Source organism: Ornithorhynchus anatinus, chromosome 1 (assembly GCF_004115215.2).
Source record: "Ornithorhynchus anatinus isolate Pmale09 chromosome 1, mOrnAna1.pri.v4, whole genome shotgun sequence".
Taxonomy (NCBI): Eukaryota; Metazoa; Chordata; class Mammalia; order Monotremata; family Ornithorhynchidae; genus Ornithorhynchus; species Ornithorhynchus anatinus.
The window spans coordinates 62,607,622-62,624,070 of NC_041728.1; the positions used below are offsets into that span (position 1 = coordinate 62,607,622).

Below are 16,449 nucleotides of genomic sequence, written 5' to 3' on the forward strand. Positions count from 1 at the left end.
TCCCTCTCATACCTGGGCTGGTCAAATAAGGTACCTCTCCCTCCCCATCCAGGGCCAGGGATGAGAAACTCTTCACTCCCTCCTGGGTTTTTCTCTTTTTAGGAGGTGGCTTTCATAGGTATCAGAAGTGGCTGCTATCTGAACTGCTTGGAAAATGTGGTCCCGAGTGGGAGAGAGAACCAGTTTGCACGTCTAATGGTCTGGGTCACTTCTGGTGCTCCACGCTCCCATGGCGGGGAAGGGAGAATTAAACTGACTGTCTTTGCAATGTGACTGTAGAAATTTGAACTCGGAAGAGATGATTTCAGCCTTAAATTAGATTGCAGTTAGATTGTGACAGGTTGGCGGCCTATTAGATCTGTTGGTGAAGACGGTGAACCTGTCCAAAAATAGCTCAAAAAAATTTGTATGGAAGCAAAGGTAAAGTATGCTGCTGCAGAAAACAATCCTTATAAAAAGATCTTAACTCAGATTGACAAAAGGCCCGTGAAACCATGTAAAAAGAGAATCTTGCATAGTATTTGTAAAATAAGATCTCAGGGAATCAGTGTTTCTCGTGTACACTTGAAGTTGCACAGAATCTATACAGCGCATTATAATGCCTTCCAGCCTTGCCTTCTGTTTGTACAAGGTTAATTTCTTGAAGGGATCTGATTCAGTAATAAGAATATATTTGTTCAAGTAAGATCAGTTCCAAAAATGAGAGGAATTTAACAATGTTCAGTATTACCATGTAAAGTCATTTCACCTGCAGTACCAATTTTTTTAAAGCATTTGGAGGACAAACAAAATCCTCTGCAGGTGTCCTATGGCCACCTCTCTAGTTCTCATAGCCGTATTTGTTTCAGGAAACATTCACAATTCTTTGACTGCTTTTTCTGAGGTTTCTGAGGTTCCCATATGGGTTCCTTTTTTTCTGGGTATCCGAGGAGGCTGAAACTGTTCTCTCACTTGTTATCTTGGAAACGGCTACTGGATAGAGTTGCTTTTAAACCATTTGAGTCCCGCTCTATCATTAAGAGAGCGATTCTTATTGAGAATAACCTATTCATAACAGTTTGACCTTGGTGGAATTTGCCATTCCAAAATTAAATGCCCACAAGCATCGTCAGGGGCTAGTGTTAGCTGCTCCTTTCAGGGATGAAAAGTGAAGTTTTTGATGTAAATCGTACTGGATGGCACCAGAGAAAATGCGTACTGAAGCCTGGCCCTTGAAGAACCTACATTGCTTTTTTTGGCCCATTTTATGAAGTTGAGTTTCATTGAAGTTTACTATGAATTAAATATTATTATCAATTAATTTGAAATCCTGTGTACTGTGGAAGGGACTGAGGGCTTGCACTGCTGGGTTAAAATGTTTGTGTTTGAAATACGTGGTCAGGAATGTGATTAGTTTAGTCTGTATTTCCTTTGGCTAGAAAAATAATGCATGTGCATTGGACTCATAGCCTGAAGTATGGATAAAAACAAGAACATTGATTAATAACTGTAGTTCCTACTGGTCACATCATTTTATACAGTAGGGTAGAAAAGTGGTTTTAGAAAGTTGTTTCACTGGCTTGTTCATTAGCTGATATGGTTAAAACAGAAAGCAATATCCAAAGAGTAGCATGTGTTTTGAATACGAAGATGATGGTCTTTCATTATGAAGATGATATATTTTCTTACCCACGGTCCGTAAGGCATCAAAGCATCCTGGAAATTTTTCTTACAAAAATTCGGAAACTTGATTTACAGTAATGTATGGGAACAATTTGGGGCCGCCTTTCAAAACCCTCCCCCTAAAATCAATTGCCCTCGGGTATGAGATGATGTGTAGGAAGTGAGGTATTGAATGAAAGTTTTGGAACAGAAATTAGATAAAGTTTGGAGGAATACTCTCTTAGCTTCTATTCTGTGGACTTGCCATAAATGTATTTCTTCTGACATTCCTCCAACCTGTTCAGTAACAGGCAATTAGGAATCTTTTTTTCCCCTCGCCATTATTTTTGAGTGGAAGTGTTAACATATCCATTCCTTTGACCCCAGTGGACACTAAGTAAGAGTCTCTAATATTTTGTACATTCAGCCTGCTAATGCTCAGGAGTTTGAAGATTTGGATTATTAAATGACTGAGAACTTCTAAATAAGCTACAAAATGATTTAGACATAGAATTGTGTATTGTCTCTGCCTCATCTCACTTATGGAAGTAAATCTTCCCAAAACAAGGCCCAGGAATCCAAAAGAAGTATAAGAATTCCTGGTCTCTCTCTTGATAACTAGAAATATTTCAGAATTCCATCATCTCCTAGATTAGTCAAAGGCATATTCAGTGCAATCGACATTTTACTGTTATTACTGTTATTATATGGCTTGGAGTAATTTTTAGCATTTATTTTCCAGGTATCCCTGCTGCAGAATGAAAGTGTAGAAAAAAACAAGAGTATTCAAAGTTTACACAATCAAATTTGCAGCTTTGAAATAGAAATCGAAAGACAGAAGGAAATGCTTCGGAATAATGAATCCAAAATACTTCATTTACAGGTAAAACCTTTGGACCCAACCAGATTTGAAAGTTAGGGTCAAAATTGTGACTTCCATTTCTGCTTTAAGATTTTCACAGTGTTTTAATGGTAATAGTCCTTTCTTTTTTAAAAATATAGGGAGGTATGGTTTTAAAGAAAACAGTGAAAGGAAGCACGGTTTGTTGATTAGAACAAGAGTTGGTGTCTAGGAGTTCCAGTTTGTGCCCTGCCTGGTTTCTTGGGCAAGTCACTGAACTCATTCATTTGTAAAACTGGGGCTAGTAAAGTCCTCAAGAGTCTTACATAAAAGATACTTTGTACTTATTATTTAGAAAATTGAATTACTCATCAGCTTTGAAAGTGCACTGCTTACAAGCTTTCACTTCTAAAATGAATAAAATCTAAACAATTTGGTTATAACTGTTTCCCTCACCCTATTAATCAAACCCTGCTCTAAGAACCCTGGCCAGACATGGGCAAGTGGCCAGTTTGAAAACAACTTATTGACAAGTGAAATATAAATTCTTTTTCATATCTTTTCTCCTTATTTTGGCTTTTTAGGGCTTCAGCACGTAAAATAGTGATCTATCCTGTAGCATTAATTTCTTCATAGACTTTCCTATACCCCAGTTTGCATTTTTGAATTGGTTTCATGAAAATACAGAATTAAGCAAAAGGAGTGCTAAGTGAACTATAGTTTCCCATTGGCAAGAAAGAGTGCTAATGCATTAGCAAGATAAAAAAAGATGAAAAACATATGACTGCACTAGGAACCAGGAATAAAAACACATTGAATGTAATTCTCAATCCAAAAGCATTGTAAATATGTACCAATAATGAAATCGATGGTTAGATTTTTTGTGTGTGTGTGCCAAGGTAAGTACAAATATATTAAGTTCTTCTTACACATGCTTACATTGCATGATATGGATATAGTATGATGGAAAACTTAGGGAACCTTCTTCCCCAAACATGGTATGACATGATCCACAGATTGATGCAAGTAGATTCTGTGCAGGAAGAAAGAGTTATGCATGCGTTCAGAGTCTTGGTCAAGACGAGATGCTGCTGTGCTTCCCAACCACTGTACGGTGCCATGCAATGCTTTGTATTTTCGTGATTTATACCATTTAATATAGTAAAACAACGGTGAATACCAAGAGTATGAAACTGTTACTTGGACATAACAGTATTCCAGGTATATCTCACAATGCAGCCAAGTTACATTCCCTGAAAATATAGCTGTATTGTGAATGGTTGTGTCACAGATGATGTTTTCCCATAGTCTTACGTAGAATTAATTAGGTCCCATTCCAGAACATCCTCAACGTGACATCCCATCCTGACAGGTAAGTTAAAATAACAGCAACAACAACAAAAAAAAACATAATTAACCATCCAGCCCTTTTCCCCTCATCCTCTTCTCCTCCCGTGTTCCCGTAGGGTTTTCTGACCCTCCCTATACTCTGAATTCAATACCTTTCTCTCCTGTATCCCTAGCCTCCCTCCCCACTTCTTGCCTTCCAGTATTATTTTTGAGGGTACACAGGCCCCGCTCAGGGTATGCACCCCCAGCAGGAGGTAGGCCAGAAAATTCATTCAATAGCATTTATTGAGCGCTTACCCCATGTGCAGAGCACTGTACTAATCGCTTGGGAAGTACAATTCGGCAACAGATAGAGATGATCCCTGCCCATTGATGGGCTTACAGTCTAATGTGACTAGGGCCCCAGTGGCTGGGTATCTGAGTCCCGCCTCCTTGCTTCTAGGGGCTTCTGCAGCCTATGCATCCCCCAGGAGCTCCAATATCCCCATTCCCCCTTTGCCTCCCCCCCATTCCCATCCCATTCCACCCCACCCTTTCCTCTGTCCACCCCTCCCTGCCTCCTTGTCCGCTCTCTGCCTGCCACTGAGAACACCTCTGAGCTTGTCGGCACCTTTCACTACTTTCTGGACGGTTCTCACCACCTCCCGCCAATCCCCAGCCCACACCTCATGTGCTCTTTGCCTGGAAAATGGAGCTCAGTGACCTCTGATGTCTGGTCTTCAGGAGGGTCCTAGCTGGGATCTAGTAACATTGTACTGCCCCGCCTCATACTTGTGATGATGCAGCACGCACATATTACTAGTTTAAAAAAAATAATAATAATAATGAAGAGGGAGGAGACTGGAGGCATTGAGTTCGAGGACTGGTCGGAACAGAGAAGTAGCATGGCTTAGTGGAAAGAGCCCGGGCTTGGGAGACAGAGGTTGTGGGTTCTAATTCTGGCTCTGCCACTTCTCAGCTTTGTGACTTTGGGCAAGTCACTTCACTTCTCTGTGCCGGTTACCTCATCTGTAAAATAGGGATTAAGACTGTGAGCTCCACGTGGGACAACCTAATTACCTTGCATCTCCCCCAGCGCTTAGAGCAGTGTTTGGTACATAGTAAGCACTTAACAAATACCATCATTTTAATTATTATTATTATTGTTAACCAGGGAGAGGAGGGACATGATTTTCAGGCAGTGATTAAACATTAGAGGCAGGGCTTAAGATCCTGGGGCAATTAGTGCATGACATATCTCTGAATTGCACATATTGTGAAGTGGCCATAACTTGGGATAACCTGAATAGGAATTTGAATCGGAAAATGTTAGTCATATCTGTGAACCAACTACTGAGTAACCCACCAATTCCTATTGAATTAATTATTGATTAATTATTGATTACTGTATCCCAGTCTACCGATGGTATGAGATTCTTCACAAACACAACTCCCCACTGCCTGGAACTCCCTTCCCCCTTCATCAGTCGATAGTATTTATTGGGCGCTTACTATGTGCAGAGCACTGTACTAAGCTCTTGGGAGAGACAAGCCCACAAGGAGCCCACAAAGCACTTGGGAGAGTTCACTACAATAGAATTGGTAGACCCAATCTCTGCCATCAAGGAACTTACAGTCTAGTGGATATGCAACAATCCAAAGCTCCCTTCAGCCTCCGAGCCCTTCTGAAATCACATTTCCTCCAGGAGGTCTTTTCTGATGAATGTCGCCGTCTTCCCAATTTATTTCCCTCCCAAATGGTACTTCAGCTCTTCCATGTCACCGAGGCACTTCAGAACTCTCAGCCTCTTATAGAAGTTGATTTTTAGGTATCTTACGGTCCCCATTACTTAAACACTAACTTGGCTAACATATCCCCTTTTAGTTTTTTTCATTCTTCCTCTTGTCAGTAAATGATTATAATATCTGGCTCCCGACTAGAGTGGGAATTCCTCCTGCCCAGGTATCATGCCTACTAATTCCATTTTCTGTACTCTCCCAAACTCAGAATGCAGGGCTTCGTATCCATTAGATGCCCAGTAAATACTAGCAGAAACGACAGCTTGATTTTCAGAGTGTTATCTTTCCTCTCCTATTCAGCTAAAGGCACCTTGGGCAAACTGCTGCCATTATATATGCTAAATAGTTGTCATTATCAAGTCAAAATACTTGAGAAGGAAATTGCTTAAGCCAAAGCAAACTTTGCAGTGAAGTGAGAGAATTACAAATTCATCATGGCATTAAGATTCAGTATCACTTTTTTGAAAATGTGTCAGACATGCTATTTGGGGGTTAGATGAGTATTTTTACACCTGGAGTATTTGAAGTCCTCGTGTTCTTGTTTATATCTCTTCTCTGCCAAGCCCATAGTTTTATTTTTAATGATATTCGTTAAGCACTTACTATGTGTCCAACACCATTCTAGGCCCTGGAATAGACAGATTAATCATGTTGGATACGGTTCCCGTTCCACATGGAGCTCACGGTCTAAATAGGGAATAGGATTTAATCCTCAGTTTACAGATGAGGAAACTGAGGCACAGAGAAGTTAAGTGACTCTCCCAAGTCACACAACAGGTAAGTGGAAGAGCCAGGATTGTAACCCAGGTCCTCTGATTCCCAGACCACTATGTCATGGTGCTCCTCTTTCAGTTGCTATAGAGTAAAGGCATCTCTTCACTCCCCACTGAAATATTGTTGCCTACTCCTTGCCTGTAATCCTTGCCTACGCTATACCTTTCCTATAAAAGATTTTGTAGTGAATTACTAATTCACAGGGCTCTGGGTGGAGGAGGGGCTTGGGTAGTACCAGGAAGAAAGAAGACTCTGAAATGAAAGGAAGAGAAACGCTGAGCTATAACACTCCTGTCCCTCCTGCAGAACCTTCAAGTTTTTTCAGCCATCTATCAAAATTCTGGCCATGCCCATCCGTATCGTAATAATAATAATAAATATGGTACTTGTTAAGCGCTTACTATGTGCCAAGCACTGTTCTAAGAGCTGGGGTAGATACAAGGTAAACACGCTGTCCCATGTGGGGCTCACGATCTTAATACCCATTTTACAGATGAGGTCACTGAGGCACAGAGAATAATAATAATGTTGGTATTTGTTAAGCGCTTACTATGTGCCGAGCACTGTTCTAAGCGCTGGGGTAGATATAAGGGAATCAGGTTGTCCCACGTGGGGCTCACATTCTTCATCCCCATTTTACAGATGAGGTAACTGAGGCACCGAGAAGTTAAGTGACTTGCCCACGGTCACACAGCTGACAAGTGGCAGAGTGGGATTCGAACCCATGACCTCTGATTCCCAAGCCTGGGCTCTTATCACTGAGCCACAAGTGGCTTGCCCAAGGTCACCCAGCAGTCAAGTGGGAGAGCCGGGATTAGAACTCACGACCTCTGACTCTCAAGCCTGTGCTCTTTCCACTAAGCCACGCTGCTTCTCATATGTCCATGAAAACACATGTGAACATATATATCCTATGTAGCAGTTGTCACCTCTAGTGTGTTTTGGCTCCTAAAGCTAGTGTTAGGCCCCTGTTGAAGTGGTTCTACATTGTGACACTTCAGGTGACATCTTGTTTCAGCAGAGGCTAATTAAAATGGAAAAGTCTAGATAGTATTAATAGAGGTGTTTGTTCAGCTCTGGTATTGATGAAAGAGGTTCTGGTCAGACACAGTCCCTGGCCTCCGTGGGGCTCATAGTCTAAAGGGAAGGGAGAATGATTATTAATCTTCATTGTTTAGATGAAGAAACTGAGGCACAGAGTTGTTAAGAGACTTGTCTAAAGGCACACAGCAGCCAGTGGCAAAGCCAGCATTAGGTCTCTTGGCTCCCAGCCCTGTGCTCTTTCTTCCAAGCTACATTGCTTCTCGAGACACAGATCCACGGCCAGGTGTTTGTGTGTGTATATAGACATATGCTCACCTACAAACACTCGATCGGCTGTGAAAGAATAGAAAATAAATTCTTATGAAATTCATGGAGGCCCCTGAATTCAAACCTTTTTCTCATACCAACGTCCAGTGTCCCAAATTACTCAGACTCCCAGATCTTGCCATGAACTTCCACAGCACATTCCTCTTGCGTCTAAGGCCCCGGCCTCGGGGGGGTCCAACAGACCCTCTAAATTTCCACAGCTTTCTCCTTGCCTCATCCACTACGAGACCCAAGCCCCTCACGTACTCCTAGGCCTGGACACAGTGTCCTGGCTTCCCCCCTGCACCCCCACCCCAAGGCTGCTCCTCTCCAGCAGTAGAATAAAAAAAAAACATCAGCGAGAGGGAAGGAGGAGGGAGATAGTGAAGCATGCTAATTACATGGGTTTGTGAGAAATCCATGCTTGCATACCTGTCCCGGTCTCTTGACGGACTGGTAGTTGGAATAGAGAAAGAATAAAAAAACCTCATTCTCTAAGGAGTCAGAGAAGGCTGAAACGAAGTGCCACCTCTTACATGAAGTAACAACCCCCACTCCATGGCCCTAAAGCCAAACATGGGCCAGAAGATGCAAGCTGATGGTCGTAGTCAGGGAAAAGTTGTGCTAGAATGGGTTTGGCACTTCGTTGTGGAGGAATTGGGAATGTATCGAAGCAATCAGAGATTATTCATACTTCTGATAACATTCGTAATGGTGAGCCATTTAGTTTGTGGATTTGCCTCGGTGGGATTTAATCGGGGCCAGATGACAGAGACTGGGGGTTAAAGGTAGAGAAATTGGAATTATTTCACCCCATTCCACCCAGACCCAATTAAGGAGCACCTAGGCGTTCTCCTGTCCCCCCGATCGTGGGGAGAAATGCTCTTCTGTGTGGGAACTGTATCACCCCCATGGCAGTGCCACTCCCAAGAGTTTTCCCTGGCATTCTGGAAAGGAGCTGATGGGAGTAGAATGACCAGGATTTTGGCTGCCGCTTCATCCTAGTTCTGCCCTTGGCACAGTATCCTCTGCTAGCCAAGTCCAGGTTACCCCAGCAACTGACTGCCTTCTCTTTCAGCCAGGCCCAGGCCTGACTGCCGGTGACACTGCCAGCATGAAGGTATGAGAAGACCTGTCTCTCACTCAGGAGGATGGGAATCTAGAAAGGGACAGTGTGTGAGACTGATGAGTGAGTCACTTGAGATTTGCTACTCGTGAATCTCACTCTAGGGATTTATTTGCAAAGGTGCTTAATGTGCTGACTGCTTTGATTTCTAAATCACCTCTTAAGAAGTGCACTTAGGCACAGAACCTTCAGGTTTTGAAGAATGGTAGTAACTCCATTGCCAGACAGCCTGTCAAGAGCAAAATAACATTTGCACTTTACTTAGGAGACATGATTTATTGTTGTATTCCGCTTTGAATGGGTGTCATGTACACAAATTAAAAGGTCAATTTAAGAAACAAATACTTTTCTTACCTGCCGAGTGAGAATCTACTGTGAGTAAATTATTTTGGCCTTTCATCACTTATGGGTTGCACAAAGTTGGGATGTTTTTGGATGGGTTTTGTTTTACTTAAGCCATATATGAAATTCAAAGTTGTAGAACTGATTACACCGCTGCCTCTCCATCCCTTGTCCCAAGGTTTCTGAGTTGTTACCCAGCTTGATTTATGGGTATTATCATCATGGGCTTTTGAAAAAATAAATATTTTTGAGTAACAACTAGGGCATTTTTCAATGTATAAATACAGCCAGAATTTCTTGGAAAGAACAGGAAGAATGAGACACTTCTTAAACAAAGAAAATTACTTAAGATCTGTTCATGTTTTCTGCTTCTGTTAGTTATTTCCAACCTACAGTAGGTACTGAAACCTAAATGATTAAAAATACATTTCTAAAAGGAGAAGTGAAGCCAAGGGGACTCTTAGGGGGGTTATCCCCTCAAAAACATTGCATGTCATACTCTACTACCCAAATGACAGTCACTCATATCACAACTAGGCATAAATCAAAATTAACTTGGGGCTTCTCCCGCTTTGTTACAAAAATGCAAATAATTTTCTTAGGTGAAAAACCCTTTCATGTTTCTGGTGGTTGCTAAAATAAATCTGCTGTCTGAAGCTGTTAAAACAGAATTAGAATTTAACTGTAGCTGCTAGCAAAATTACTTTCATCTCCCAAATTACTTTTCCAGTCATTTGAAGTCTCAGACTGAATGTGGTTCTGACTAAAACTTCTGCCAAATCCATTGAATGGAGAAAGTATAAGAAAAGGCATTTCTTTTATTGGAGGCAGTTTGCTTGGTAAATGCTTCTTTCTGTATATAGTTTAGGGTTTCAGAAAGCGAGGTGAAATATGTATGACCCAAACTCCACTCTGGGAGTATGTATGAGTTTTTCCAGAGGGGTGAGGAGAGGGTTTGATTAGTACTGTTGGTGCCTAGAGGAAGAGTATGTACTAATAACTGAAACCCTAGATTTAAAACCCAATTACTTTCAACCTGCCTCTAGCAAGTGGGCCTGGGGGATTTTTGAGGGGTAATTCAGGCACAGAGTCCTCTTTGGCCTAAATTAATTGACTGATTCTCTCCACCGTTTATTTTCTTTGACCTGTGGAAATAGTCTTGGCAGTAATCTCGGATAAAGCCAAGACCATTTTCCTGGAAGTTTTTCAGATAATTCCAGTCTTTTTGTTTTCCCTGTTGAGATCTGGTTTCTGAGAGCCAGGAACTCTTCAAGGTGATCTAAGCTTGCAGGGATCGTACTGGTTCCTAAGGTAGCTTTAACAGGGAAGAAGGTAGCGTGCAGTAGGACTGTAAAAATTGCCCGATTCTGATTGTATGAAAATTAGGAATTGCAGCCGATAGTGTAATAGGGATTTTAGTATCTCTCTGTATTGCGGTGTTTTAAGGTAAGCATTCATTCAGTTATATTTGTTGAGCACTTACTGTGTGCAAAGCACTGTACTGAGCACTTGGGAGAGTACAGTATAACAACAGACACATTCCTGCCCACAACGAGCTCACAGTCTAGAGGGAAAGGCCGACGTTAATATAAATAAATAGATAAATACATTGCAGATATATAAAGATATATACGTATTCCCAAAGCACCAGGATAAAGATGTCCCCATTGAAACCTGAAGGTGGAAGGTCCAAAATAATAGAAGGAAAACTTCTTTGCATAAGGAGCCTGTGAAATTCTTTAGTACAGGAAGTTGGGCAGGCAAAACATATCACCTGTTCAAAAGATGTTCAATGGATTAAATCCATAATGAATTAATAAAGGGGAAAGTTAGACATGAAGTCAAGAGGAAGAATTAGACAAATGAGGACAGATGCCCAGAAGGCAGATTATCCTAGCGTTCTTCTGGATGTCCTGCTGTCACTGTTGGAGACAGGCTGGATGGACACTGGGTCTGACCCAGGAACAGTGTGTTTTATGTTCTTCACCCAGGGTCCACCCAACCCAGTATCCTGAGCTTGACCAAGATTTGGAGGAACCTGGGCATGGTTGCCCTTCTAGAAGTTCATCCTTCGTGGATGTCCTTTCTACTATCACTACCTTTACCTTGTAATAATTCCCTGTGGATCTCTGCTCTGTGAATTTGTCCAAGCTTTTTACGATCTCCCAGTGCTAGTTGTATCCTCTCATCGACTTCATCGACTGGTCTGTTCTGCTCTTTTCTTTAAAAATATTGTTTAATAGATTTTGTTTTGAATACATTTCCTCCCTTTCAATTCCGTTTATGTTTTCCCTTCTTGATGCCTCTTCTCTTGGGAAGCGAGTCATAGACAGTCAAGCGGAGAAACTAAAAGAACTGGACAAAGAGATCCGCCCCTTCCGACAGAACTGGGAAGAAGCAGACAGCATGAAGAGCAGCGTGGAGTCTCTCCAGAATAGAGTGACGGAACTGGAGAGCGTCGACAAGAACGCAGGGCAAGCGGCTCGCAACACAGGTGAGTGACAGCACGTAAGGGAAGAGGGAAGGAGGACTGCCCAGAAAATCCGGAGAATACAGAGCAGTTGGGAGGCAGATGCACGGCTAGCTTGTCGACTGTGTTTTCAGAAGGAAAACAGTGTCACTGGTTCCTGAGCTCTGATGTGGGAAAACAGGCGGACTCCACTTGGGCTCTAGGTAGCCGGCCCAGCCAATTCAGTACCTCGCATCCCACCTTGCTAATAGTAGCAATTTCAGCATTTATGAAGAGCCTGCTTCATGCCAAGTGCTAAGCGCTTAGTTCAGTGCTCTGCCCACAATAAGCGCTCCGTAAATATGATTGAAAAAATGAATGAGCTAAATGCAGGGGTAGAAACAGCTCCTGTCTCATACAGGAGACACTTTCTAATAGTTTGGGGAGCAGGGATCTTATTCCCATCTTACAGTGTAGGAAACTGAGGCTCACAGAAGTTGAAGTAACTTGCCCAGGGTCTCGCAGCAGGCCAGTGGCATAGCTGGGACTAGGAGCAGAACCTCTCGACTCCCATTTCCATTTTATTTCCTGGGATTCAGGCAAAGCCGGGGAATACAAGAAATGGCAATTTTATCACCGGCTTCTTGGGATATGTTGGGTCAGCCCTGATGCCTGGATGGGATTTCCGATCCTGACTAGGCACCTTTTAGACACGTGGGTTGGCCATATTCTAGGCACAGTGGCACACAATATTCGACTTTCTCCGAATGAATATTCTCCATGACAGGGTTGGCCCCAAGGGCCACCTAGCAAGCTCCTACAGCCTATTTATACTGTTTCCACTCGCTCCTGCTAAAATTCCTTCAGGGAAGTTCTTCTTTTAGTTGTTTGGAATCTTTTTGGTGCAGAAAAAGGAACTGAGGGCACAGGCTAAAGGAATGTCTTGTGTGTGGAGTGATCATTCATTCAATCGTATTGATTGAGCGCTTACTGTGTGCAGAACTTGGGAGAGGACAATATAACAATAAACAGACACATTCCCTGCCCACACTGAGCTTACCATCTAGAGGGGGAGACGGTCATTAATATAAATAAATTTTAGATACGTACAGAAGTGCTGTGTGTCCGGGTGGAGAGATGAATAAAAGGAGCAAGTCAGGGTGACGCAGAAAGGAGTGGGAGGAGAGGAAAGGAGGGCTTATTCAGAGAAGGCCTTTTGGAGGAGGTGTGCCTTTAATAAGGCTGAGAAACGGGGAAGCGTAATTATCGGATTTGAAGAGGGAGGACATTCCTGACCTGAGGCAGGATATGAGCGGAGGGTCACTGGCGAGATAGATGAGATTGAGGTACATTGAGAGGTTTAGCAATAGAGGAGGGGGCAAGGTGTCTGAGTGCTTTGAAGCCGACGGTGAGGAGGTTTTTTTTGATGCAGAGGTGGGTGGGCAACCAATAGAATCTGTTGAGGAGTTGGGTGACGTGTCCTGAACGTTTTTATATAAAAATGATCGGGGCAGCAGAGTGAAATATGGACTGGAGTAGGGAGGGTCAGGAGGCTCCTGCCCCGATGTTTCCAGAAGTCTGCATCATTTTTCTTTCACCTCCACCGCTAGCCTACTCCCCAAGTAATGGGTTCTGGATTGCACCAAGAGCTCCAGGAGGATGATTAGATGAAAATGAGAGATTTTAGCTGTATCTCTAGGCTTGTATATGTTGCTCCGAAAAGCTAGAGAGAGTGTGCGTATCCCTAAGCGCCTAGATGATTTCCTCCCTTCCCCTTTGCCTAGGTATGCTTGAGACCCAGCTAAGTAGACACGATCAGATGCTGAGCGTCCATGATATTCGCCTGGCTGACATGGACCTCCGATTCCAAGTCTTAGAAACCGCCAGCTACAACGGAGTACTGATTTGGAAAATTCGAGATTATAAGCGACGGAAGCAAGAAGCGGTCATGGGGAAGACTCTGTCTTTGTACAGCCAGCCCTTTTACACGGGCTACTTTGGCTACAAGATGTGCGCCAGGGTTTATCTTAATGGGGATGGGATGGGGAAAGGGACCCACCTCTCGTTGTTTTTTGTCATAATGCGGGGTGAGTACGATGCTTTGCTTCCTTGGCCGTTTAAACAGAAAGTGACTCTCATGTTGATGGATCAGGGATCTTCCCGCCGCCACTTAGGAGATGCTTTCAAACCCGACCCGAACAGCAGCAGCTTCAAGAAGCCCACTGGAGAGATGAACATTGCGTCCGGTTGTCCGGTCTTCGTGGCCCAAACTGTTCTAGAGAACGGGACGTATATTAAAGACGATACTATTTTTATTAAAGTCATAGTGGATACGTCGGATCTACCAGACCCCTGACCAGGAAGCAGGGAGACCAATTAAGCAGAAAATCCCCCTCCCCCCCCACACCGCATTTGGGGGTTTTGAACCAGTCTGTCTTCAATGAGAGGTCCTAAAGCAAAGAAGAGGGCCTTGAGGAACAGTAGGAGGAGTCTGAAGGCATAACTGCATAGGGGCCAACGGAGAAGCAGTCACACATTAAGAAATCATACCTTGGTATATTTTCTAATAGAACTAGCGACTCTTAAATGCTGAAGGATTGTTTATCCTCCATTAGGGGAAATACTTCTGTCGGAGTCGGGGCCGGGCGGGGAGGGGGAGGGTTTTTTTTTGTGTTTCAAGGTCTAGTTATTTGAGGTGGAAAGATCCATGTGCTGAGCAAAAGAAACAGATGTGATTTTTCTTCCTTAAACTAGAACACCAAAAAATTCACCTGTGGGGATAGCTGGACGTGTCAGCATGTTACATAAAAGAAGAAATGATGAAATCATTTTACAGTTCCTTATATATTCATTCTCAAAAACTAAAAGTGCAATCTTGTCTCAAATACAGTATATTGTCTATTTTCAAGGCCTCATCTGGTCTCTGTTTTAATAATTTGTTTGTCTGAAGACCCCAAGGTATAGCCAGGTCTTCTTCGGAAAGTCTCTAAATTCAGAATCATTTTTTGTTTTGTTTTGTTTAATTTAAAGCTCAATCGATAGTCGTTACTGCAAACATTTTATTTTAAAACGTTGATAGACTGATATTTCTTGGAAGAAAAAATGTACAATATCAAACACTGGTTATCACTTGTGATAGAAAAGAAAACTATTCAATCTGTTGTTATTTCTCGTTAGAAATGTAAACCTACAATATATGTTGTAGTTAATGACACTACTTCAAAATGATTAAGAAAGAAAAATTGCTCTTGGATGCTGTGCATCATTATCAGATTTATAATTGTTTTCACCCTAAAATAGGGCATTTGTTGAACTTTGGAGTTCTAAAAGAAATCCCGTAGGTTTTTAAAGTTCTGCCCGACGTGTTTCAATGAACTATCCGTCACTGACGACGCAAATCTTCGGTCTCCAATCTGTTTAGCGTTCTGGGGTGGGAAAGGTGATTAGTGCTGAAAGTGCCCATTTAAGAGATATTTATTCATTCTGTCATAATTGCTGCATCTTGTTCAAAGAGCTCAGAGAGCAATGTCTTAAAGAGAGATGGTGGCATACTGTACTTGTGCCTTAGATGTGACATGCTGCTTCTAGATCATAGATTTGTACTCAGTTTAATTATGATTCTAGGGAATGGTAATTGAACTAGACTTTCCTCTTCTGGTATACGGACTTCTGTCTGTGTGTGTCTACACTAGAGCCCTAAAGCAATTTGCTATGTTTTGAATAGGAGCCAAACTACGCCTCTGGCCACTGGAGCTTCCAGAGCCCACTGGTCTTGGAACCCAAATCTGCTTCTGGCCCCGCTAGTTGATCCACGCTGCTCCCATGGAGCTTGGACCGAGGGCTCCATCTCGTCCCCTGGGCCGTTGCGAATCCTCTTCCACGTTCACGCGTGGGAGACGGCTGCACAGACGATTCCAGCGGAGAGAGCCTCTCCCATTGGGGGTGCCTCGTCGGGGCAGGCTGACAGACATCCCCGCATGTCCCTTTCCTTCCAAGGGAAATCGCTTAAGGTTTCTATGCGATCTTGGCCCAAGCTTGACCAGAAGGTATTTTTCTCCAATCCACTGTTGACCTTCTCCTATTAACGGTCAGACTGTGACTAAGAGTCTGGTGACTTATCTCCTGTATTTTACCTTTGACTATGCACCATGCTTTATGGGTGCTTCTGAACATTTATGGGTGCTAAACATTTTTAGGTGCTTCTTAGGCAAAAACCAATATGTCCGAACTACTGCGTTGGTGCTGCATGAAAGGGAAACTGGCCCCTCCATTGGCCGATGGGGTTGGGTGCCTCAGACTGCCCTCTTCCTGGGGCATGACTACAATCTGTAGCATGGGGACGGTTGAATTCATGCATCTGTAGTTCACCTTGTCTCTGGTGCTATTGTCTGTCTTGGGCGTGCCTTCAAAATACAGTGCCTGCAAGAAGTACTTTTCCGAATCCAAACGGATATTCAGTGCACACCATAAGTGGTCTTCATTGGTTTTTCAAGCACCTGCTACAACACAGCCTGTCGTCTTAGCAGCCAGCAAGCCCAATTGTATTATGTCTTCCTTTCTCTTTCTCCGCTGCCCCGGTATTGATTTATTTATTTTTGCGGGGGGGTGGGGGGGGGAGGGTCCCGTTCGGCCATGGCCTGGTTTAAGAAGTCACGTATGTTTATGTTACAATCAGTGCTGTCCCTGGTGGGTAATGGGCACTCCTTCAACCCTCTCCAGCCCCCCACTTCCACCTTGATATTCGGTCCGCACGGCTCCTCCCGCCACCCGCTGGGTGGGAACCCTTAGGGCTGGGCT

The 16,449-nt window shown here is 43.1% G+C and overlaps 1 protein-coding gene across 3 annotated transcripts in view; it reads left to right on the forward strand.

Annotated features, from left to right (window-relative positions):
* The window catches only part of TRAF3 (TNF receptor associated factor 3), a 130,502-nt gene extending 115,622 nt beyond the window's left edge, over nucleotides 1–14,880 (forward strand). For all 3 annotated transcript variants that reach the window (XM_029059655.2, XM_029059685.2, XM_029059692.2), the window contains 3 exons: nucleotides 2,384–2,524; nucleotides 11,523–11,697; nucleotides 13,437–14,880. In XM_029059655.2, the coding sequence (XP_028915488.1) occupies nucleotides 2,384–2,524; nucleotides 11,523–11,697; nucleotides 13,437–14,008 (888 nt within the window). In that variant the 3' untranslated portion in view covers nucleotides 14,009–14,880. The remainder of the gene's footprint in view (nucleotides 1–2,383; nucleotides 2,525–11,522; nucleotides 11,698–13,436) is intronic.
* Nucleotides 14,881–16,449: the final 1,569 nt, after the last annotated feature.